The sequence below is a fragment of the Ammodytes marinus genome (genome assembly GCF_949987685.1).
Source record: "Ammodytes marinus genome assembly, chromosome: 4".
Lineage (NCBI taxonomy): Eukaryota > Metazoa > Chordata > Actinopteri > Uranoscopiformes > Ammodytidae > Ammodytes > Ammodytes marinus.
In genome coordinates, this window is record NC_137233.1 from 16,817,497 (window position 1) to 16,844,147 (window position 26,651).

The following is a 26,651-nucleotide window of genomic DNA, read 5'->3' on the forward strand; positions in this document are numbered from 1 at the left end:
GAGCCGGCAAAACTGAAGTGTGGGTAGACAGGCTTTAGACACTATTTCCATTGGAAAAGGTTTCTACTTAAGGCATTGAATTGGAAGGAGACATTCTAAAGTGGTTGCCAACCAGATATAATGAGCCTCTGTCTTCAATGTTACATGATACTTGCTCTGATATCAGTTTAGGGCAAAACTCAAATATAGCAGCAGGCTTGTGTTGATGCTCAGACTAAATGCCACATGCTCAAGAGGCTTATTGTGTTTTTATGGCCTTTGATCTTCGTCTGACAGTTTCTCCACTTGTCAAGTACCAACAACTGGGCTCGGGATAACAAACCAAGGTGAGTGTTGAGTAACATTCTATTGTACAGGCTAGCCACAAATAATATGGATACATATATACAATTAAATTAGCATCCATGTTTGATATGGTGAGTATGTATATTTTAAGTATTTTTCAAACATGTTTGTGAATTATAATTATATGTATGCATTGTTATCATATTATTATTTTTAAAGGTTAAATTCTACAGTATAGGAAGGTGTTGATGTGCCTGTGCGCTACACTTCACCTGTAAACCAATTGACTATAGACTGACTTTTAAAACCTGTTTTTAGGTTAAAGTGTATGTTGTGCTCTGTCATTCACACTTTTTGCAATCGTACTTATGGTTATTTTAGAACAGTAAAATGTTTCAAAAGTCTCAGCACCTACATTTTTTGTGTACAAAAAATGGATGCGTATGTCAAGGTCCCTAACTTTTCAGCAGTAGCTTAGGTCCTTCACGATCTGACAAATGTGTTGTCCTTTTTAAGAACCTTTGCTGACTGCTTTGGTGTCATTCATAATTCAGGATGTATATTGTAATATTTTCTTTGAATATGTCAATGCATGTTTACCTTTAGCTGTTCTTAAATACAACTCCAAAAACCAGTGACACTTTATCATTGTTTATTGTTGTAATTTTAAAGATTTTCCAAAAAAAAAATATATATATATATATTGTGACCTTGCTTTAAATAGGTCTCAGTGTTGAAGTTAAAGTCTTGCTACTTGTCCATTTTCATTCCAGTAGATCTCATGGGATTAAGGTTTGAGAAGACGAGGGGGAAAGAAAGGGACATCTGTCTTCAGCAGTGTATTAGTCATACTGGATATTTAGAAAGCTACTGGGTTCATGTAAATTCCTTTTGGCACCATCATGTCACTGAGTGAGTTTCTGTATGAAATTATTTAAGAAATGATTTGATTGTGACATCTTGATTGATAAAAGCTGATTGTATACCTTAATGCAGTAACTCGAAACAAACTTTTCTTTATGAGCAGTATTAAGAGGTGGTTGCTATTGGTTCCTGTTGGTGTTAATGACCATAACAAGAATGTGTGTGTACTAATATTGGTAGTTGGGGTCACTGGCATCTTATTAACACCAGAGAGAGCCTCAAGTTGCAAAGGTGCAAACATGCATCTTATATTGTCAGCTTCTCTGTCACCATCCTTCTCTGGTCGCATTACAATACATCACCAACTCCTATTTAGTGCAATAAATAGTAGACAAGTATTCTAAAATGATTTATTAATTATACAAAATTGTAAATACTCTTGTATGAATATGAATTCACACATGTTTTCATCTTTACTTTGTTGCAATCAGGGTCAAAAAGCCATAAGGCATGTTCGAATATCTCCCACCACACATTGAACAGAAGGCGGAGAAACACCCTGCAGTCCATCGTAACTAAAATATGATTCATATTCAGAAGTGTTGATACATATATGACTGTACTTCACCGTTTGTACCTTTGCCTGTGCTTTACATTGCAGGTGTGTTTAAATATGTTTGTATATATGTTTGCGTTGTTCTTCCAGTTCTGAACCCACTGACATTGCTTAGATTAGGAATATTGTGTTAATTGCTATCTTGTATATAAAACTCTATGGTTGTAAAAGCCGTTCACATTGAACTGATATTTTAGATTATTTAAATGAATGCCTTTTGAGAGATCTGAAATGTGCAACTAAAATAAATCGAGTAAAGCCTGTTGCAGAGTTGTGTTACAAGACAGTTATGTGTCACCTCCTCGATGGAACTGATGTAATGCATCAAGTATAGACGGGTATAAACCCTCATAATCATTCAATAATCCTCTCAGGCTTCAATCGCCTATCTGCCGCATGGGGGCAATGATTAATATGGAATTTATGTTTTTGTTGAAGGGGTGAGATTTCGCTTTGCACTACCGTAAAGTAAGGGAAATTCACGAGATTAATTCAAGGATAGATTCACAGTTTTTTCTGTCCAAAAACAGTGCTTCAATGCCCATCTGTACATTGAAACAGTTGATGCTTGCTATAATATTTTTTCTTGTTCATTTTGGCAATTAAGAGATCCCTTTGTAATGCCCTTCAAATGTAAAGGAGGGTTCAAGGTTCAAGGTTTATTTATTGTCATTCAATACATGTAAGCACATGAAAGGAATGAAACTTGTGACTCAGTTCAAGCAGCATACCATAGTGACAGAATTAAAGTGACAGTAAGAATAAATAAATCACTAACTAGAATAACTTAATACCTGAGATTATATGCAAAACCTATGAATTCATGAATAGGCACCATAAATAAAAACAAACTTTAGTCTACATATTAAAAATGTAGTTTATAAAAACAGAACAGCACAGCAGCATTAGCAGTAGTGAGACAGACGGGTCAGGCAGTCAGTTAGTGAGGCGCAGAGTTCATGAGCCTCAGCCTCTGGGAAGAAGCTGGCTTTAAGCCTTCGAATGCAGGGTGGAAAGGCTCTTACATAAAGCAGGACGCCCAGATCCTGCATCTGTTAATTTAGATGTCCCCAATTGATGGAAGAGTGCTGCGTGTGACTCTCTGAGGGGGGACAAGTTCAACAAAACGCTCTGTGTAAAGAATACAATTTATTCTGAAGATAACCATTGTCCCTTCGCTTGCGAACAAGACCCCGAGGTCTAGCTCAGACGAAAACAATAGTGTGGGTCGAAACCGGTCAGCTTTTGTTTATATTAAAACTTGATATACCCTTACCATCAAAGGCATTTTACTTATTCTTGGCTCTGTGCGTGAATGCCTGGAGTAAGCCCTAGTGCTTCGTTTTTTCAATGACTTTCCAACTTCAACTGGAGTCTACTTATTAGTAACTATGAGCACCTGGTGATATCTCTCCTAGTACTTGAACTCCTTCACTTGGGTTAAGGACTCCCCACACGGAGTAGACATTCCATCAGTTTTACTGCTGAGAACTTTGGCCTCAGATTAAGAGGTGCTGATCCTCATCCCAGCCGCTTCACACTTAGCTGCAAACCGATCCAGTTAACAGTAATGTGTTCGAAAAATGAAGCAGATACTGTAACCGGTCTTTTAAACACCAAGTGTCTCCTTAGACATACTTTACACAAAAGTGTGAACCTTTCCTTTATAAGGAGAATATTCAATATTAAAACAGCTGGAAAAAATCCTGACTGTAGTACAGTATTTGTTGAACTCCAAAAATTCTGGGTCCTACATTTCATATTTTGTGATGCAGGCTTTGTGTTCAATCTTTTTCTGAAACCCCAGCTGAGACAACTGTTAATACATCATATTAAACTTTTTTTGTTAAAGCTCCTCCAGAGCCACAGAAGACATGGTACTGTTTTTAAAGGATGTTTTACTCATTATAACCAAAAGTTTTGTGTCAAATATGGTGCACGCCTTTTAAACTATTTCATAGTGACTAAACATAAGATAATTTCACTATTTTAAATGCAGAGTAAACTTGTGTGTGCCTTTTATTATTAGTTCACAAACTGTTCTGTACATGTTGCTAGCGTTTCCCTTTCTCCAATCAAGAAAACAAATTAACTAACATAGAAAGAAAAACAAAACTACCTCACTGATGCCATATTTATCCTCATCTACAGTACACATGAAAGGGAAGAAGAAGAAAGGACACCTGAGTGTGATGGAACATCTACTAATCGTCAACTGAAACAAACATCAAAGGAAAGTTTGAAAGATGGCTAAACACTAAGTACTAAGTAGGTATTGCTAATCAGTTTTTACTAAAAGTTAATTAAATAACTTATACTTGCAATTTTACCCGTAAGTATGAAAACATAATGATGAAGTTATATAATACAGACAAAATATTTTTTTTAAATCATCCAAATTACTTTTATTGGTTTTTACACATGTTTCTATTGCATTGGTTTGAACAACTAACAGCACAATTGTATTGACTTCAAATACAGATTTGTTGATGAAGAAGTGTTGGCTTGGGAGTAGAGCCATATAGTCATCAGTAGCCTATGGTGAAGTGAAGAACTGGACAATCATCTGTAATGTAGAACACCACCTAACTGTAGGGGAGACAAATAACCATAATTAAACACATGTCAATACATAAACAAACATGTTACTAAATACAAATACAGTACTGTGCAAAGTGCAGAGAGACCCACTACTCCTCTACATGTGTTATATAAAACATTCAATAGTCATTTGAATTGAGTTCAAATTCAATCTTAATTTATGTGGATTTTATTCAAATAAAAATAAACTATATAACATTTTATATTTAGGTTTATACTGGTAGAGTATATTCAAGAAAAAAAGTTCAAATTAATGTCTCTTACATTGAAGAGTTCTGTGATAAAAATAGTCATACACTCCACTATAACAAGGAATGTCACTTAAAGCTGGGGTGGAGGATTTGGGGAGAAAATGGCAGTTGGGATAGAGATTCGAATTCAAATACCTCAACCGCTCCACTTGTTCTCTTTGGTCCCTCCCTGACACGCTCTACACCAACAAAGTCGTGCCAAAGTGAATGGACAGTCCCAACAGCCAATAAGAACAGAGAATCGGAGCCTTGCTCTGATTGGTCAAAGTGTACAGCTCATGTTAACTTTGACCAATCAGAAATCATATACCCCAGCTTTAATTAAATAAACATCTGGGGACCAAAATCATGCGATGCTGTTTCATAAAAAGGCTAGGTAAGTGGTCATCTAATGATTCAATTCAAATGCACCACTCATAAACAAACTAGACCAGAGCTTCTGCATTAAGCACACTTCATGTCATTCATTGACAGGCTCATGCACTCACATCTCTGCATGTAATTACATTTGAAGACATTGTGCGGATTTCATGAAATGCCACAATATCCAGCCTCTTACCTTCAGCTCATCTCTACACTTGCCCTCTGACCTACTTTCAGTCATTACTGTTGGCTATCTGCTTACTGACCACTGGTGTTCAGCAAGTGTTCAACACAGTCTGCAGTGACGCCTCTGGGGAGAAGGGTCCGGCTGCGGCCTATAGCCATACACGCTGTCGCCGGCCACATGCTCTCTCCACCCACCTGTGCTCAACAGGGGGGTGCATGAATGAATATGCGAAGAAAAAACCGCCCTAGTCTTGCAAAGCCAGACCAAACTACAGCAAGTAGTATGGTCTGGAATCACACCATTTAGAACCGTCTATTCGGGAGGAAACTGGGCTGGCCTGTTTTTATTTCTTTAAACCAATCACAATCATTTAGGGCGGGGCTGAGCCCGGGATGCAGCAGCGGTGTCCATGCAAAATAGTGCCGGGGGGGAAATCTTTTGATGGAACGTCTTCACGTCCAGAGGCTGTCAGAGAAATGGCTAAATCCCACCAGCAAAACCCACAAAAAAAATATTAAGACAAAAGGAATACACATAGTGTGTTGCTTTCTCACCAGCATGTCAAGACACTATACACTTTACCCCCGAGGAGCTCACGGGATAACTTAATGGGAATTAACAAGTCACGCAGTGTTAACTCTGGTAACATTATCAACGGCGGCCAGTTGTCCTGTAAATCACCAAAGAAAAGTAACGTGTCTACAGTAATGTGACTTCTCCCACCGTGTATGTGTGTGTGTGTGTGTGTGTGTGCGTGCGTGCGTGCGTGCGTGTGTGTGTGTGTGTGTGTGAGGGAGAGCACTGCATAGACGCACACAGGTTGACTGTGAGCGAATTGTATCCTAGTTTGAGGGGGAGCTCAATACGGGAACGCCAGCAACAGGAAGTGGAGGCGCAGCGTTGGTAGCCGACGCCAGCGCTAATAGACACTGCCGAAACCCGTTCAGCCAGACTGCACAAGCCCCAGCCACAGCAAGTTCTACTAGCGTCCAATGCGGAAGTGACAAAAATTGCAGTTCACCGAGTGGCCACTATGGGAAGGTTTCAAAACAGATCAATTTCTCATTGACTAATGTTAAATATGCCGTTTTCACAGTATTATTAAAAAATTTTAAGGCCTGGTACAAAAAAACATTCTAGTCTGTATGTTTAGGTCATATCTCCATGACAACACTGAGGGGTGTGAATTTTTTTGTTTTTATTCCATTGGAGGTTAAAATGTATGAATAGTTAGGGGCGCGGTCTCTTGAGTGACAGCTACTGAAAAATGTTTTCTCACCTTAGTAGGTTAGTTTAAGATTACCTACACCTTTCCCTAATCTTCCCTAAAAATATGTATTTAAGTATTTAACTAACTTGAAACTGCTGATTTTAATATTTTAAACAATATTCAAAACGTTTCTGTTTCGGTGTGAACTAAAGAACAGCAACCCTCTCAAGCTCTCTTTCCCTCACCCCTTACTCCCCTCTCTAGTATTATTAAATGGTAACACACAGACTCTCTCACACACACACACACACACACACACACACACACACACACACACACACACACACACACACACACACACACACACACACACATATGTGCACCTGCACAAAAATGTCTCATTTATTGCACACAAGGGAATATTAGCTGCTTTGGAATTCAAAAATGTCACGTGAGCTTCCTAATTTCTAAAACAATTGTTTTCCCACATGAAAAATGCATCTCACGCAAAGTACATCCGAACGTTGTTAACATCACGTGCCATCATTGACAACCATTTTGCTGCACTTACTTAAATACTTTAGTTAAGAAAGCGCACAGTAAATAAAGAAATTACTTTTTTCTTTCTCTAAACTATATTTAGTGTAAGTGCCATGAACTACACGTCACATATACCTCATACGAGTGGCAATTGTTTCCAAATTTTAACAACACATGCTTTTGTATCATCAGAGGCCCACCCAGAACTGCCAGCCCCATGCACCCATCAAGCTCATCAAACTACAGACGAAAAAACTAAAAAAACAAAACAAGAAAGAAATAACCCTCAACTTGAACCACGTTAAAAAAAACTTGATGACTTTGTGCCATAATACTGACAGGCCTAACCAAGAATAAGGAGCCTCCCAGCCTGGACATTTTTTCTGAGTTAGTTACAGAATGCTGAAACCATCTGACATGTAATTATCAGAGGCTTAAAATGAATGAGCTGGTGGCTATATTTGCTTTGAGTCCAAATATGACCGTAAAGAAAAGCCAGACATATTGAATATCACCTTTTATTGGAACTTAATCACGCCACAAGAGAATACTTCCACAGGGTCCAGAGTATCCTCTTTCTTTGGAGAGAAAGCAAAACAGGATAATGGACCATAATGGAATCTTAAATTAGCTTCAACCAAACAGTTGGTCCTAAGCTCAAGAGATATTTCAAACAATGCCACTGCAAAAGGCTTATTTGATTGTATTACAAATGTAAATGTGTGCATGCAGATGGAGAAGTTAATACTGTAAAAAGTCTTTCAAAAGATGTATTTTATAGCAACTTTATTCCTTATTTACATGTATAAGAAAAAGTTCTATATCAACTCGAAATAAAACTTACTATCAAATATTACATGTAGTTAAGCCAATTTCCACAATGTATGACATATTGAAATGTTAAAATGCATAGTTTCAATTGGTTGGTTTGTTTTTGGAATATGCCATCCTAATATGGGGGTTTGTTTAATGTTTGTTTTTGTAATACAGAGGATAAGGTCAGAGCAGTTGCGGCAATGAGGTGGAGAAAGACATGATGTCATTCTTTACTGAGATAAGATCAGTGACCTAAACAGGAGGGCTTTTCCCGCTTGGGGTCCAGACATTTCAGTATAAAAGATGCAAGCCCAGGCTCGTCAGAAGTTTGGGACTGACAGGCTGCAAACCAAGGTGAGTCTTTCTGCAGTGGTCATTGCTTTTAATTAAATGGTGGTTCAAGAACGGTAAATTTGCAAGATTACACATAGTTGCTGATTCCTGACTTCATGAGGCTTGCACTTTCTTATTGGACTTGTACTTTTTTTTAGTATCCACCTAGCAACTGCATCACCTGGCAGTAAAAAGGTAAATAATGTGCTTGCATCTGTGAATTGACTGAAAGCAAATTGTACTATTTAATTAATACATATTTTTTTACAGAGACACCATGAGTTTGGACCCAGACATGCAGTGTTTTGGCCCAGCTGCCATATACCTTCGAAAATCTGAAAGGGAGAGAATAGAGGCTCAAACCGCTCCCTTTGATGCCAAAACTGCATTTTACGTGGCTGAGCCGAGTGAAATGTACTTGAAGGGGAAACTTGTTAAGAAAGAGGTTGGCAAAGCTACAGTTGAAGTTCAGGGCGGGAAGGTACTTAACCAACCATTTTCATATAATACAGTACATATGAAGGCAATGCATACATATCCTCACACTTTGTTTTAAAAACTGCTCCACATTCTTTGAACTAATTATTCACTGTTTTGGTGTAGACCCTCACTGTAAAGGATGATGACATCCACCCCATGAACCCTCCAAAATACGATAAGATTGAGGACATGGCCATGATGACACATCTCAGTGAGCCCTCTGTGCTGTATAACCTCAAAGAGCGCTATGCAGCATGGATGATCTACGTAAGACCAGTTTAAAAATAATTCAAGTGTACTGTATACAAGCATGAAGTTGGAATCTTATATGCGATCCTTTTCTTTAAAACAGACCTATTCAGGGCTGTTTTGCGTCACTGTGAACCCCTACAAGTGGCTCCCAGTGTATGATGCAGTGGTTGTAGCAGGATACAGAGGCAAAAAGAGGATTGAAACTCCACCCCACATCTTCTCCATCTCTGATAACGCCTATCAGTTCATGCTCCAAGGTATCATGGTCTTTATATCGCTATTCCTCTGTCCACCACACTTACTCAAGTACACTTACTTAAGTAAGTGTGGTGTAACATAACATTTAATGCAGTACTATTGAAGATCAATACATGCAATAATAAAATGTGTGTTCAAATTTTATTCTCTCGACAGATCGTGAGAATCAGTCAATCCTGATTACGTAAGTCAATGCACAAGAGAGATACTTTTTTATATGTGTCTGCAATAACAGCTTTATTTATTTGGACTAATTATTTAGTGTTGTATCATGTCTGACTTACAACAAACAACATGTGTAATGAAACTGTCTGCATTCTAGCGGAGAATCCGGTGCAGGAAAGACTGTCAACACCAAACGTGTCATCCAGTACTTTGCGACAATCGCAGTGGCTGGAGGAAAGAAAGAGGCAGCTCCGGGGAAAATGCAGGTAAATAATGTGACAAACTGCTTTTATGTATGATATCTATAAAAAGAAAAAAGAAATCCATGTCATGTAACATTGTTTTTAAGGGGTCGCTGGAGGATCAAATCATTGCAGCAAACCCCCTGCTGGAGGCTTATGGTAATGCCAAAACTGTGAGGAACGACAACTCATCTCGCTTTGTAAGTCTTGGTTCAAAAGCATGGTGTTTTTGTTGGTGTGATCCGGCTATTTATGATGCACCCTTTGTGTGCAGTAGCGAAGTGTCTAAACTGTCACTGAAAACTGCTTTATCTAATGCAGGGTAAATTCATCAGAATCCATTTTGGAACAACTGGAAAGTTGGCTTCAGCTGATATTGAAACATGTAAGCTTCCAGCCTGTCATTATCCAGACAGTTTGATGAAAGAACAAATTGGAAACAAGCTTTTGCCTTGTTTTGCAGATCTGCTGGAGAAATCTCGAGTGACGTTTCAGCTGTCTGCTGAGAGGAGCTACCACATTTTTTACCAGCTCATGACAGGCCACAAACCTGAGCTTTTAGGTGTGCAAATATAGCATATCATATATCATTGTATTGAATAAATACACGTGCCACCTGAGTCTTTATAACAAAATATAACAAAACATTTTCAGAGACTCTCCTCATCACTACCAACCCGTACGACTTTCCAATGATCAGTCAGGGGGAAATCACTGTCAAGAGTATCAATGACGTTGAGGAGTTCATTGCCACTGATGTGAGTACACATGTAAAGACATGAGATGTCATTATTGATGTCTTGTTGGAATAACACACAGGGAAACAGCAAGCCTTTGTTTATAATGAGAACCCCTTACTGAAAGATACAAATATTGTAGATATCGTAAGAGAAACATGTTCAAATATATCTGTGTTTTGATTATTAATTCTGCAGACTGCTATTGACATCCTTGGCTTCACTGCAGAAGAGAAGACAGGCATTTACAAACTGACCGGAGCTGTGGTACATCATGGAAACATGAAGTTCAAACAGAAACAGCGGGAAGAGCAGGCTGAGCCCGATGGCACTGAGGGTGTGGCAACATTTCTAAGTCTTATCATAGATGGGCAACCAATTTACCAATAACTAACGTAATGTGATGTTTTTTTCATGGCATACATTTGATCAGAGTTCAACTTTTATTAATTCAATCACTCTTTTAAATTTGCGAATGACAGGCTCTGTTGGCCCTTAAGTACAATGGAGAGTTCAAATAATTGGAAGGAGCTCATGCTAGACTTGCTGGAGGATTTGCCTGTGGATTTGTTTGAGATGACTTATCATGCTGTTAAAGTGACCAACATCAAAAATAGTAGCAAAGAATGAATTGATGGATTTTGTCAAAATCATTTCTCCACCCATTCTGTTTGTAGCTTATTAGTATACTTTCTTGATGAGTGTAATCTTTGTGGTTTCTGTTATCAGTGGCTGATAAAATCGCCTACCTCCTGGGCCTGAACTCCGCCGAGATGCACAAGGCTTTATGTTATCCAAGAGTCAAGGTTGGCAATGAAATGGTGGTTAAAAGTCAAACTGTGCCACAGGTAATTTACAAGAAAATAATAATTTATAAACATAAATCAGTCAATATAAAATACCACTTAATCTGATTAACCATAACCTTCCGTTGTTAGGTTCATAACTCAGTGATGGCTCTCTCCAAGTCTGTCTATGAGAAAATGTTCTTGTGGATGGTCGTCAGAATTAATGAGATGTTGGACACCAAGCAGCCCAGAAACTTCTTCATTGGTGTCTTAGACATCGCAGGGTTTGAGATCTTTGATGTAAGTAAAGCAAATTGCACTTCCTTAGTTTAGCAGAGTGAACCAGCACACTGAAAGTTTTACTTTTTTATCTTAAGTTCAACAGCTTGGAGCAGCTGTGCATCAACTTTACAAATGAAAAACTGCAACAGTTTTTCAACCACCACATGTTTGTCCTGGAGCAAGAAGAGTACAAGAAAGAGGGAATTGAATGGGAGTTCATTGACTTTGGTATGGACTTGGCTGCCTGCATTGAGCTAATTGAGAAGGTGAGCCACATGCTGTATATTTACATAAACAGAAAACTATTGGATGACTTGAAAGCTTTTGTCTAAAATTATCATTTCATCATGACAGCCAATGGGAATCTTCTCCATCCTTGAAGAGGAGTGCATGTTCCCCAAGGCTTCAGATGTCACCTTCAAGAACAAACTGTATGACCAGCATCTTGGTAAAAGTGCCCCCTTCCAGAAACCCAAACCTGCCAAAGGCAAAGCTGAGGCCCATTTCTCCCTGGTGCACTATGCTGGCACTGTTGACTACAACATCACCGGATGGCTCGACAAGAACAAAGACCCCCTGAACGACTCAGTGGTTCAGCTCTACCAGAAGTCTTCAGTCAAGCTGTTGGCTCTCCTTTATGCATCTCATGCCTCAGGAGAAGGTATGTTTTATATATAAGATAATACACAACATGTTTCTCAAAGGGAAGAAGGGGGGGGGGGGGGGGGGGGGTGGCGGGGGGTGGGGGTATTCAGAATCAATACCAAACTAAAAAGAGCTAAAACACATAAATAGAACAAACTGCAAATGTTTTTTACAGATGGTAAAGGTGCAAAGAAAGGAGGCAAGAAGAAAGGTGGCTCCTTCCAGACAGTATCAGCTCTGTTCAGGGTAACTTTTATTTGAACTTTTATTAGACATTTTGTGGTTTGCCCTTCTGCAGCTCAACTAACACCAAGCTTTCATGCAGTTTATTAGTGACTTGTGATTCAATAAAATCCTGTAACATGCCAGGTATGCTACAGACCATGGTAGTGTTTTAATTTGGGGGGATTTAGGAGACAAGGGGTGGCACTGATTTCCTGTTCAGATTATTTTTCAAATGTTTATTAATTAAATACTTCTCTCAGGTAAAAAGAAAAACATAATTTCAATTTTGATATGCACAAGTTCAGACTAACCACAGATATGTTCCCTTTCAACCTCTACAGACTGAAACCTTTATGTTATGGTAAATTATTTCCCACCATTTATTTTTCTTCTGCTGTAGGGTTATGTTATCTAAATGTTATGAAGCATGTAGGAAAGTGTGGTCATGTCAGTTGAATACGTTCAGAACAATCAGAAATAATATCCATTTTGCCCATCAACAGGAAAACCTTGGTAAGCTAATGACGAACCTCAGGTGCACTCACCCACACTTTGTGCGCTGCCTTATTCCCAATGAATCAAAAACACCAGGTAAGTCCCGAAAAAGTCTCAGATTCGTCACAGAAATACATGTTTTTTGTTTATTTTTTATAAATATAATGAGCTCATGACACCATAACTTACTCACATTTTATAAATGGTATTGTTAGTCTGTTTGTTCTATAGTTACTGGTTAAAACCACTATCTATGGTTAAAACAAAGTCTATATCATTGGGTGTCCTTGTTACTGTTTAAGGTCTCATGGAGAACTTCCTGGTCATCCACCAGCTGCGATGTAATGGTGTACTGGAAGGTATCAGAATCTGCAGGAAAGGCTTCCCTAGCAGAATTCTCTATGCCGACTTCAAACAAAGGTACAGTGGCTAGTCCTGTGCCTATTAAGTCTACCTAAGTTGCTTCTGTTCTATTGATGATCTAATTTAGTAAATCCTTTCAGATACAAAGTATTGAATGCCAGTGTCATTCCTGACGGACAGTTCATTGACAACAAGAAGGCCTCAGAGAAACTACTGGAATCCACAAGCATTGACAAATCACAGTACAGATTTGGACACACCAAGGTAAATTAACAGAATAACTTTAATTACAGACATTAAACAATAACACCACTGTGTAGCTTCAAACATAACTGTTGGTTAACATCATATCTGTCATTAGGTATTCTTCAAAGCTGGACTACTGGGAACGCTTGAGGAGATGAGAGACGAGAAGCTGGTTGAGCTGGTCACAATGACTCAGGCTCTCTGTAGAGCTTTCCTGATGAGACGAGAATTTGTTAAAATGATGCAGAGAAGGTAGACCTAACCTAAAGTAGCTACATGTTTGGGATGAGGCAATGATACGTAAAAAGCAAAAATTCGAACTCATTTGATTAACAGATGAAAATTATATTTTACCTCACAAAGCTCTTGAGTGTTGTTTGCTGTACAGTGAGTTTTAAAAACTGGGGATCATTCTACATGTGTGCTGAAATGTTTCGTAGTTTGATTGCCTAGTTTGAACGCTTACATGTAGAGACAAGACAGGGGGTGTGTTGGAGTATTTCTAGGCACAAGAATAGTTTTCTGGAGCAGAAAGTTGGATACTAAGCCGAGAGTTAACCTCACACAGTTGTGTGTGAAGCTGTGTAATGTGAGGAACTTGGTCTTAATTAATGTGTTGGACAGAGTTTGTTTTCCATTAAAATGCAAGGGTCTGGTGTCTCATAGAGACTACCTAACTTTAGTTCTTGATCAGATAGCCTAGATTATCTCTTTCCTTCTCTGGGGAAAGAGCAGTGGAGAGGTGGTATACTTAGGTTAATATAGGTATATAAGAAACTGTTCACCTTTTCACCAACAGTCCTACTGTCTTAAGTATTAACAATGTACTTATTTTTTCTGTGTCTTGTGTCACCAGGGAAGCAATTTACGCCATCCAGTACAACATCCGTGCATTCATGAATGTCAAAACCTGGCCATGGATGAAGCTGTACTTTAAGATTAAGCCTCTGCTGAAGAGTGCAGAGGCCGAAAAAGAGATGGCGCAAATGAGAGAGGACTTTGAAAAGACCAAAGAAGAGCTAGCAAAGGCTCTGGCTAAGAAGAAAGACCTGGAGGAGAAGATGGTTTCCCTGCTGCAGGAGAATAACGACTTGCAGCTACAAATTCAGTCTGTACGTTAAAAATAAGTAATAGCTATTTCAGTCCTGCTATTTGAATACATTTTTCAGAGATCCTGGTGTATACAATTAAGTAAATATTACCTAAATTAAATATCCTATCAAATATAGGAAGGTGAAACCCTCAGTGATGCAGAGGAAAGGTGTGAGGGGCTCATTAAAGCAAAAATCCAGCTTGAGGCCAAAGTCAAAGAGACGTCTGAGAGACTGGAGGATGAGGAGGAAATGAATGGTGAGCTGACAGCAAAGAAAAGGAAGCTGGAGGACGAGTGTTCTGAGCTGAAGAAAGACATTGATGACTTGGAGCTCACCCTGGCCAAAGTGGAAAAGGAGAAGCATGCAACTGAGAACAAGGTTTATGTCTTCCATTATGGACCACTTAACTATGCTCATTAGAAACATAATGTGATCAATATTAAATCATTGTGTTTATACAATCTGTTTAGGTTAAAAATCTGGTGGAAGAAATGGCTTCTCAAGATGAAACCATTGCCAAGTTGACTAAGGAGAAGAAAGCCCTCCAGGAGGCCCATCAGCAGACCCTTGATGATCTGCAGGCAGAAGAAGACAAAGTCAACACTCTGACGAAGGCCAAGACCAAGCTGGAACAGCAAGTGGATGATGTAAGAAGTTTGTTTGAAATGAAGTGCACCAACGTTTTCCTAATATTTCCACTGGAACTCATTACACCATATGTGAACACAATAGATTGAAGGTTCCTTGGAGCAAGAAAAGAAGCTCCGCATGGATCTTGAGCGATCAAAAAGGAAACTGGAAGGAGATTTGAAACTGGCCCATGAATCCATAATGGATCTGGAGAATGACAAGCAGCAGTCAGATGAGAAAATAAAGAAGTAAGTAATACTGTCAATTCAATGATGACCTCCCTAATACCAAATAGTATGTAACAAGTCTCATTATATTTTTAAGGAGGGACTTTGAGATAAGCCATCTTCTGAGCCAGATGGAAGATGAACAGGCAGTTGGTATTCAACTTCAGAAGAAAATCAAGGAACTGCAGGTAACGTGAGAATGTATGGGCTAAACATTTTAGCATTTGAAATTAGGCTTCGCATATAGGTTATTTGAACACCACTATGTACCTTCTCTTTTTTATTTACATACCAGGCTCGCATTGAGGAGCTGGAGGAGGAGATTGAGGCTGAGCGGGCCGCTCGTGCCAAGGTGGAGAAGCAGAGGTCTGATCTCTCCAGGGAACTTGAGGAGATCAGTGAGAGGCTGGAAGAAGCTGGTGGAGCAACGTCTGTTCAGATTGAGATGAACAAGAAGCGTGAGGCCGAGTTTCAGAGGATGCGTCGTGATCTGGAAGAGTCCACCCTGCAGCATGAGGCCACCTCTGCAGCTCTCCGCAAGAAGCAAGCTGACAGTGTGGCAGAGCTGGGAGAACAGATTGACAACCTCCAGAGAGTCAAACAGAAGCTGGAAAAAGAGAAAGGCGAATACAAGATGGAAATTGATGACCTCTGCAGTAATATGGAGGCTGTTGCCAAATCAAAAGTAACATTTACGACTGTTTCTTTTATTTAAAGGATCATAATTACAACAAATAATGTTTTTCTTCTGCGTACATAATTATTGAATCTCCACTTGCCATAACATCTTGTTGATTTGTGTCCGTAGGGAAACCTGGAGAAATTGTGCCGTTCTCTTGAGGATCAACTAAGTGAATTTAAGACCAAGAATGACGAGCATGTGCGTCAGTTGCATGATATGAACGTTCAAAGATCAAGACTGATGACTGAAAATGGTGAGTGTTGTGAACGTCTGGGATGAGAAAAATAAAATACCCTGAATCAGAAAACATTACACTGTTAGTTTGAAAAAAAATCATCAAATATGTTTATGATTTTTTACATATTTGTGTAACCTTTCTGCAATCAGGGGAATTTGGTCGTCAGTTGGAGGAAAAGGAATCTCTTGTTTCACAACTTACAAGAGGAAAACAGGCATATATTCACCAAATGGAGGAGCTCAAAAGGCACCTTGAAGAAGAAATTAAGGTACAACAGTATTCTGTTAAATTAGCAATAAAGTATCTGATGTATTCCTTGATAATTTTGTTTGCTAAGTTATATATCATGTGATTATTAGGCCAAGAACGCCCTGGCTCATGCTGTTCAGTCCTCTCGTCATGACTGTGACCTGCTCAGAGAGCAGTTTGATGAGGAGCAGGAGGCCAAAGCTGAGCTGCAGCGCGCAATGTCCAAGGCCAACAGCGAGGTTGCTCAGTGGAGATCCAAATATGAGACTGATGCCATTCAGCGCACTGAGGAGCTGGAGGAGGCTAAGTAATGAACCAGTCCTGAAATCACATTCATTCCACATGCATTGATTCTGTTGATCATCATAGAACCTGCTTACTGTACGTTTTAACAGGAAAAAGCTCGCCCAGCGTCTTCAGGATGCAGAAGAATCCATCGAGGCTGTAAATGCAAAATGTGCCTCTCTGGAAAAGACAAAACAGAGGCTGCAAGGTGAAGTGGAGGACCTGATGATCGATGTGGAGAGATCTAACGCCACGGCAGCAAACCTCGACAAGAAGCAAAGGAACTTTGACAAGGTTAGATATTTTCTGTTTAACCATACAGTTTTGACAGGAAATATGGTATGAACAAAACCACTGAGGCGTTTTTTGTACTTTTAGGTTCTTGCAGAGTGGAAACAGAAGTATGAGGAGTGCCAGGCAGAGCTGGAGGGATCCCAGAAGGAGGCTCGGTCATTAAGCACTGAGATGTTCAAATTGAAAAACTCCTATGAAGAATCTCTAGACCACCTGGAAACGCTGAAGAGGGAGAACAAGAATCTGCAACGTAAGGAAACAATTCCTGAAATGAAAAACAAAAACTTGCTGAATATTGGAAATGGATGTAATATTTTTACATTAGGGATATGTATGTTTTTTTTATATGAAAATCTGGGCTCTTATCTTCATAGAAGACACAAGCTCGAGAACTGATGCAATAATATATTTACAACAGTTAACTTTGTTGACAGAGAACTATTAATGCATTATACATTTTGTATTTTGTTCAGAGGAAATCACAGATTTGACTGAACACATTGGTGAATCTGGAAAGACCATTCATGAACTGGAAAAAGGGAGGAAGACAGCAGAGAATGAGAAAGCAGAAATCCAGTCTGCCCTAGAGGAAGCTGAGGTATTTAAAATTGCTTGTTTGAAAAGAAAAAGCTGAATTAGGATCTCTGAAATTATGAATATACTGCAAATCTCTACCAAATGTGTACTTAATACTCGTAGGCCACCCTGGAGCACGAAGAATCAAAGATCATCCGTGTCCAGCTTGAACTCACCCAATTCAAGAACGAAATCGACAGGAAACTTGCAGAGAAGGACGAGGAGATTGAGCAGATCAAGAGGAACAGCCAGAGAGTGATTGAGTCCATGCAGACCACTTTGGATGCTGAGGTCAGGAGCAGGAATGATGCAATGAGAATCAAGAAGAAGATGGAGGGAGACCTCAACGAGATTGAGATACAACTGAGCCATGCCAACCGACAGGCATCGGAAGCCCAGAAACAGCTGAGGAACGTTCAGGGACAGCTGAAGGTCAATAAATAACATATAAGTGTGTACAAAAATACAGCTACATTGACCAAAGATAGAAGTAGTTTGCCTAATCGAATGTGTTTTATTTTGAATTCAGGATGCACTGCTGCACCTTGACGAAGCTATCAGAGGTCAGGAGGACATGAAGGAGCAGGTCGCCATGGTGGAGCGCAGGAACAACCTGATGCTGGCTGAGATCGAGGAGCTGAGAGCTGCACTGGAGCAGACTGACAGAAGCCGCAAAGTGGCTGAACAGGAGCTGGTTGATGCCAGCGAGCGCGTTGGACTGCTGCACTCTCAGGTATTTTATGAGCATTGTTAAAAACAAGTATGTTTAGTACATTTATTAAAACAAGTTGGGAACATCACTATATATTTTTCCCTCAAGAATACAAATCTCATCAACACCAAGAAGAAGGTGGAAGCAGACCTTATCAGTATCCAGGGTGAAGTGGAAGATTCTATCCAGGAAGCAAGAAATGCTGAAGAAAAGGCCAAGAAGGCCATTACAGATGTGAGCCCTGTCTTATATTTTAAGCATGTGGACTGCTTACTTATTCTGATTTAAAACACCAGCTGCTAGTACATTAGGTCTAAGATTGGAACTCAATGTTATATCTCCTTGAGACATTTCAGTGGTAACTTTGGAACAGAATAATGGAAAAACAATCTATAGCACAATAGCTTTATTTTGCTTGATCATTCTTCTAACAATTACTCCATGTTAAGGCTGCCATGATGGCAGAAGAGCTAAAGAAGGAACAGGACACCTGCTGCCATTTGGAGAGGATGAAGAAGAACCTGGAGGTGACGGTGAAGGACCTGCAGCACCGCCTGGATGAAGCTGAGAATCTGGCTATGAAGGGCGGCAAGAAGCAGCTCCAGAAACTGGAGGCTAGGGTAAGTTCACATTAATAATATATATTTTTTTACAATACATTTTTATTATTTGTTAAAGCACATTTAGTCTTGTCACGCAAAATCTGAATTTCGATTGTCAAGGTCCGAGAGCTAGACTCTGAGGTCGAGGCTGAGCAGAGACGTGGAGTTGAAGCTGTGAAAGGTGTCCGCAAGTATGAACGCAGAGTTAAGGAACTGTCCTATCAGGTACAAAGAACCAACAAGTTTACTGTACACCTTCTTCAATTTAATAAAACAGTAAAGCAACTGCTTATTATAGCACCATATTTTTTTCTCAAGCATATTTTATATTTCTGCTGCTGAAGACAAACTGGATGTAGAATCTATTGCACACCACTAGAGGGCATTAATTCCCATCATACACCTAAAGCTCCACTCTGACATGTTGAAGTGTAGCAGACCAAAGCTAAAAATAAACCGTTCAACCATTGCAGCTATAAATACATGCAGTTATGCGCTTATATTCTGATGACCACATGTGTGACATTTATTAATATGTAAAACTGGTTTTCACTAGGAAAAACTTAGATGATGAGTAACTCCTGCATGTACTTGATTGATGGGAGTGATTGAACAGCATAAACAGAGCTGCCAAAGATAATCATAATATGTAAATTCTTATCTTCTGTATTTTTTGCCTAGTTGTTGTACTTGCTCTTGTCAGTCTTTCTGAAATGGCTTTAATGTGGAAGATGTAGTATGTGTGGGAATGTACTGTGCTCTTGGATGGTTTTGAGGCTACATTTAAAACACGGCGGGATGATGGAGTTCGCTTTATATCGGTCTCAAACACTGTACTGTATACCGCCTCTAGGCCGAGGAAGACAAGAAGAATATTGCTCGACTTCAGGATCTGGTGGATAAGCTGCAGCTTAAAGTGAAGGCCTATAAGAGGCAGGCTGAGGAAGCTGTGAGTGTGAAATATTTGACACATGCAACACAAATATGCGTCACACCAGTAACACCTTTTTTTACAACAGAGGACTCACAGCATGATGCAGCATGAGTCAATGACTGTCATCTCGTAAAAAAGTTAGATTGTGCCAATAGTAATTTCTTTATCTGTGTGAATTCACAGGAGGAGCAGGCCAACACTCACCTGGGCAGGTACAGGAAGGTGCAGCACGAGATGGAGGAAGCTGAGGAGCGTGCTGACATCGCTGAGTCCCAGGTCAACAAGCTGAGGGCCAAAAGCCGTGACATCAGGGTATAATCATTTTTATTCAGTAAAAATTTCCCTCAATATATAATAATAACAACTAATAATAATCATCATCATAATGAAAGGGATTCAAGGAACATCTTATTTCAACCAATAACTTAACACTGTTACCTTTGTATTGATTTAAAGGGGAAGGAGGCTGAAGAATGAACATTGTCCTTAAGAGTCACCAAACAAGAAATCACACAATATGATGATTAGTGTCTGATGTGTCGAGTGTGTGACATGAAATAAATCTACTAGCAACTGAAACAGTTTTTTTGTTCTTCTGTTTAGCTGTTTGTTCCACTTAGTTTCTTAATTCAGATATCATATGAGAGTTGGTCATCCATGATGAACAATTCAAGCAGCTATGTTGAAATGTAGCTTTATATCCTTTAAAATTAGGCTAGTATACAGAAAAACTAAAAATCTAATCACAAAATGAACTTACCCTCAGCATATACATTGAGATTCCTTTATCATTGCTGCTTAGTGCTGCTACATCAAAATACATTTACTACAGTTATTGCATTTAAAAAAATTAAAAAGTTATCAGGTCATCAAAAATCATCAAACCTTTATCAAGAGAACATAATTGCTTGCTTATTGTACCACAGGTAATAAACAATGAATGTAAATGATGTATATTTTATCCAAATATGACCAGCATAGCTTCTCCATTTGAAATAATCAGGTTGTCAACTTGTTGATTGTTATCAGGTGAAAGTCCACTAGGTTAAGATAACTGCAAATCTGTTCTTCATGGCGATAATGGTACTGGCAGTCAAGTCACCTTACAGTTTTTTTATGGGCCTCAAAACATATGTCTCAACGTGTCAGGTTGTGGTCCTGTGATGAAAATAGACCTATTAGTGAACCACAACACAAAGCGATAATTCTGCTCTCACACAAGCACTGATGTCTATGCTAAGGAAACCATGCTGTAGTCTAATATCAATGATACATTCATTTAATCTTTTTAAAATATGGATCCAAGCAATAGAAATAAAACACAACATTTGGTTTCCACTGAATAACCAATGATTACAATCTAACTGAACACTTCACCACTATTCTGACCAATTATACTTGATGTGCATCACAAGCAGTGCTTTTTGAATAGGTTGAAGTACATTTCTAGATATATAGTCAGTTAAAAAAAGAGTTATTGACAGAATGAATCTTGTTGGCTGTTCTGAAGATATTTCACATTTTAAAGACTTGAGCAAGTAGTAAAATGTATCATATTTTTTTAAAGATTAAGTTTATTTAGGGAGAGTGGGGGGAGCTGTGCCACTTTTTACTCAAAGTGACTTTAAAGTGAGGCCTTGACAGTAACGCCTCCCAACTAAAATATGTATGTATACTGTATTTCAGGATGTGGTGCATCCCCGTCAACAATAACTTTGGATCTGAAATAAACTGTTTAAGAAATATAGCTTTCGGAAAAAAACTTGTCTTGTGGCACAACTTGCCCCCCGTGCGGGGTAAATTCACTTTATTTTTGGTGACCAGCATATGCCACTGGCAAAACTCTCAGAAATGTACTTCGCACTAGCTGCTCTGTGCTTGTGGAACCAACTGCCACCTGATTCCCCCTCCATTTCTGCCTTTAAATCTAGGCTCAAAACCCATCTGTACACCCTGGCTTTTCCTCCCCATTAACTATCTTACCTCTGTGTTTATAAGTGGATGTCTGGGCTTTATGTCTTTTATTTTTGTTATTGTTATTTTGCCTTAATTTTTTACCTACTGAATGCACTATGTACAGCACTTTGGACAGTGCAAACTGTTATAATCGTGCTTTTATAAATACATTTTACTTACTTACTTATGACTCAGTCCAGGCCCTTTGGCACAAATCACCCCAACCTCAGAATTTTGGATAATAAGCATGATGCAGCAGTTTAGGGCTAACATCGTGCAACTGTATAGACTCAAAGTGTAGCATACTAAAGCACTAAAACATGTGTCAAATGTTTTCAAACGTGTCTGTCTAATTGTTCAAACACAATAATCCAAAAACCTTGATCATGAAAATGTTACTTTGAAAGGCAAATAACAGTTTTTTAGCTTAAATGTGCTTATATCTTATTCCATGTGTCTCACTTCTTTACAGGATGAGTCAAATGGATGGCTCTTCTTAAATAGGTGGTCACATTTCCATATTCTTCTATAGTTTTCTAGAATCAAGGAGTGGCACTTCCCCACTGGCTCAACTCCCCCCACTCTCCCCTATCATATGCACAACAAATGCAAATTCTTAAATCCCTGAATATTGAAATATAAAAAAATACTGTATATTAATAAGAAAAAACAAGAAAATCCAAAACATAAAAAAGAGATTGATCCGACCTGGCTGTTGTTGGGAGAAAAGAAGAAATATACATTTATCTTGAGGAAATGAACGCTTCCAGATATGTTTGAGTAATGGGATAATATACAGTATAAGATATGCATTTGTCCATCAGAGACTTTTCTTTACCATTTATACAGAGGTTGCTTACCCTTTAATATCTCAGTTTTCATTAGAACATCTGAATCTGAATTGCGTTTCTGGAAAATTCACTCTATTAAGCAACATATCGACATTGTAGTAGGCTGCTATAAGACTTCATCTAATATGATAAGATAATCATTATCAGTTTATGTCTTTTTACTGATCGATATACTGTGTGCCGTCTGTCATTATTAAAAAATTGTACTGTAATTCTATTACTAGTTTAAATAATGTTTTGAGTCCGAAAACTTGTTGGACCATCATAGAAATGTCAAATTGGATAAAGTGCTTGTATATTCCGTTTTGTTTTTTCCGGTTGCTGCTTGTAGGAAGCTAAAACAGTACTATTAGGCATACAGTAAATAAACACACATTTTCAAATCTTAAAATGATGATAAATATTTATACAAGCATCAGTAGACCAATTTGTTCCGTTTGAATTGTGCTTCCTTAAGTGTACTCGCATTTGAGAGTTTAAAATAACAGTGCCCTTGTATCAACAGGACACTGAGATCACTAAGGGAGTGTTTTATATCAAAGGTTGTTCCAACGACTTGAGGCAGTGACAAATGGCTGAACTGTGAGAACATTGCAGAGCTATCTTTGCATTTCTTCCAAATAAGCACACCCAGGAGCATAAGAGATCAAGTTTCACATTTTTATTGAATATATTGGCCTGTTTTGTAAGGTGTGAAGTCCTCAGTATTTAGCTTATAATGCCCTCGCCACGTCTTCACCCTTCCAGTGTCCTCTTTCAACAAGGAAAGAATGTAAAGTACTACATAATATAACATGATCCCCTCGTTGCCGCGTATGGCGAACAAACACTTGACTTAGTGGAAGGTCAGGTTTGAGGCCCGGCCTTGTCTTCAGTTCATCTGTCATAGCACACAATACAACAGGACCATTTAAAGAAAGGGTTTAAAAATACATACACACCCTCGAGACAACACAAGGGACCTTCCCGAAAAACCTGTAGACACAAATCTAATCACCTGTTCACTGCAAATTCCACATTGGACAATAGAGCCGTGGCCGAAGGTTATAGAGTTTACTGTCTGTCAAATGAACTGGGACACCCCTTATGGAGCACGATGCAGAGAACTTCTAAAGCTATACCGGCCTAGTCACGACATCTACCAGAATAGGTGATATAGGAAGGTCAAAAACATCAAACAGCAGGGGTTCAACCAACAGATAAAGCTGTTGTTCGTATTCAAACCTTTGACTTTTAGCAGCACAGAGGGGAGATTAGACGGTCAGACACCTCAGCCCCTTCACTGACCTGTTATACTGTCAGGAATGCAGAGGTGTTATTCTGGAAAATATCAAGGGTGAAAGTGTTAAAAAAAAAGTACTTCTTCGAATATATGTGGAGGAATGATGGGTTAGGGTTTATAAACTACATTAAAAACATTACTACCAAGCTAATCTCAAAATTATGAGGTCTGTCAATAAAAGTTCATCCTGTCAAATGATACCAACATTTTTAGTTGCATTAAACAATGAATTATAAAAAGGAATTCATTTTTTTCTGGTATTTTTAAATTAATCTGCAGAGTCTTCTCTTCTTTTCTCACAGTTTTAGTACTAATCTTCAACCAAAATGTCAAATCAATTCAGTTTAATACATACACATAAACAATGAATACACACAAGTACAGTCATATGAAAAAGTTTGGGAACCCCTCTCAGCCGGCATTATAATTGACTCTGCTTTCACAAAAAAAATATAAAAGTGGTATGTCTTTAATTTACCAGGAACAGCTAAGTACTGGGATGTTTTCCAAACAAAGATTTTTTGAAAAGCAGTATTTGGTTGTATGAAATAAAATAAAATGTGAAAAACTGGCTGTGCAAAAATATGGGTACCCTTGTGGTTTTGTTGATTTTAATGCCTGTAACAGCATGTAAAACTGATGAATTTAAACACAAAGTTGGTTGGATTATGTTGTTAAGCCTTGAACCTCATAGAAATGTCTGTTTAATCATGAGAAAATGTATTTTAGGTGCCTAAATGCAAGTTGCACTTCTCTTTGACTCTCTGCTGAAGTGAGACAGAATGGGATCATCAAAACTGCTCCCAAAAGATCTTAAAAACAAAGATTATTCATTATCATGGTTTAGGGGAAGGCTACAAGAAGCTTTCCCAAAGGTTTCAATTGTCAATTTCGACTGTAGGGAACGTTGTCAGGAAATGGAAGGACACAGGCACAGTGGCAGTTAAACCCAGGCATGGCAGACCAAGAAAAAAACAGGAGCGTTATAGGTGGAGGATTGTGAGAATGGTTGCACACAACCCACAGATCACCTCCAAAGACCTGCAAGAACATCTGGCTGCAGATTGTGTATCTGTACATCGTTCAACAATTCAGCGCAATTTGCACCAAAACATCTGCTTTTTATAAAGACCAAATAACTTATTTTTTGTCTCATCAGTCCAAAGCATTTTCTTCCAATATGAATCTGGCTTGTCTAAATGAGCTTTTGCATACTCCATGCAACTGTATCTGTGGCGTGGGCGCAGAAAGGGCTTCCTTCTCATCACCTGGCCATACAGATGTTTTGGTGCAAATTGCACTGATTTGTTGAACCATGTACATATACACAATCTGCAGCCAGATGTTCTTGCAGGTCTTTGGAGGTGATCTTTGGGTTGTGTGCAACCATTCTCACAATCCGCCGCATATGCCGCTCTTGTACTTTTCTTTTCTGTCTGCTAGACCTGGGTTTAACTGCAACTGTGCCTGTGTCCTTCCATTCCCTGACAACGTTCCTTACAGTAGAAATTGACAATTGAAACCTTTGGGAAAGCTTCTTGTAGCCTTCCCCTAAACCATGATAATGAATAATCTTTGTTTTTAAGATCTTTTGGGAGCAGTTCTGATGATCCCATTCTGTCTCACTTCAGCAGAGAGTCAAAGAGAAGTACAACTTGCATTTAGGCACCTAAAATACATTTTCTCATGATTAAACAGACATTTCTATGAGGTTCAAGGCTTAACAACATAATCCAACCAACTTTGTGTTTAAATTAATCAGTTTTACATGCTATTACAGGCATTAAAATCAACAAAACCACAAGGGTACCCATATTTTTGCACAGCCAGTTTTTCACATTTTATTTTATTTCATACAACCAAATACTGCTTTTCAAAAAATCTTTGTTTGGAAAACATCCCAGTACTTAGCTGTTCCTGGTAAATTAAAGACATACCACTTTTATATTTTTTTTGTGAAAGCAGAGTCAATTATAATGCCGGCTGAGAGGGGTTCCCAAACTTTTTCATATGATTGTATCAATGGGACAATGTTAGAAACAATTAAAATACACAAGGATTTAGGACAGCGGTTGATCCATTGCCGGCCGGTTGAGCCCCTTACATTCAGAGAGAAGTCTAATCACTCCTAAAAAGACAAAACTTAAGCAAACAAAATGAAATCTTAGATTTAGTTGTCCTGTGATCTGTTTACATCACTGCTGGTCAATCATTTGAGAATCTCCATGCATGTTTGACTTCTACAGTATGAGTCCAACCCAATATGTTTGTGTTTGAAGATATATTAATTGGTCTTAAGAAAATCCGTATGAAGCTTTAAAATTGCCCCTTTATTGCACTATTCTAATAGCTCCCTGTGTTATGTGGCACCAAAAGTGTGACCATGGTCACAAGCTCAGATTCTTAGACGGCAGTCCTTAGAAAGCTGAAGCCCTTTGACCTCCACTAGACCCAGCCAGAGGATGTTGTGTGAGTTTCTAGGTTCAGTCGTGGTCCAAAACAATGTTTAAACCAAGCCTCCACAGACTGTGCTCGAGAACATTCAGCAGGGGATTACTGGAAATTTGACACTGTCTCGCCTCCAGACAGCTTCTTAGACGACCTTGCATACTAATGAAAGTGAACAGTGAGCAAAAACTCGACTCTTCACATCATTGGCAATCATTTTGTAAGGTTAATTACTGCCTTGTTAAATTGTTAACTTGAGTGTGCATGTGTCTGCAACAGCAACATGAGGAGTAGGTATTTAGATGTTATTTAAATGACTGTGTTGATACCTAAGCACACTTATGGGA

The 26,651-nt window shown here is 38.8% G+C and overlaps 1 protein-coding gene across 1 annotated transcript; it reads left to right on the forward strand.

Annotated features, from left to right (window-relative positions):
• Positions 1-8,720: 8,720 nt before the first annotated feature.
• Positions 8,721-23,142, forward strand: LOC307249147 (myosin heavy chain, fast skeletal muscle-like; the record flags this gene model as incomplete). The annotated part of the gene is made up of 38 exons (XM_080025783.1): positions 8,721-8,813; positions 8,899-9,055; positions 9,213-9,240; positions 9,379-9,481; positions 9,571-9,663; positions 9,785-9,848; positions 9,927-10,025; positions 10,118-10,221; positions 10,399-10,537; positions 10,930-11,048; positions 11,139-11,288; positions 11,366-11,536; positions 11,625-11,931; positions 12,091-12,161; positions 12,644-12,731; positions 12,938-13,055; positions 13,139-13,262; positions 13,360-13,496; positions 14,101-14,356; positions 14,474-14,716; positions 14,809-14,985; positions 15,071-15,216; positions 15,293-15,383; positions 15,491-15,880; positions 16,004-16,130; positions 16,265-16,383; positions 16,475-16,671; positions 16,760-16,943; positions 17,028-17,193; positions 17,417-17,541; positions 17,643-17,951; positions 18,049-18,252; positions 18,340-18,465; positions 18,681-18,851; positions 18,954-19,058; positions 19,687-19,782; positions 19,951-20,079; positions 23,080-23,142. Exons 1-38 carry the CDS (start codon positions 8,736-8,738, stop codon positions 23,140-23,142), a joined length of 5,574 nt encoding a protein of 1,857 aa, XP_079881909.1. The 5' UTR covers positions 8,721-8,735.
• Positions 23,143-26,651: the final 3,509 nt, after the last annotated feature.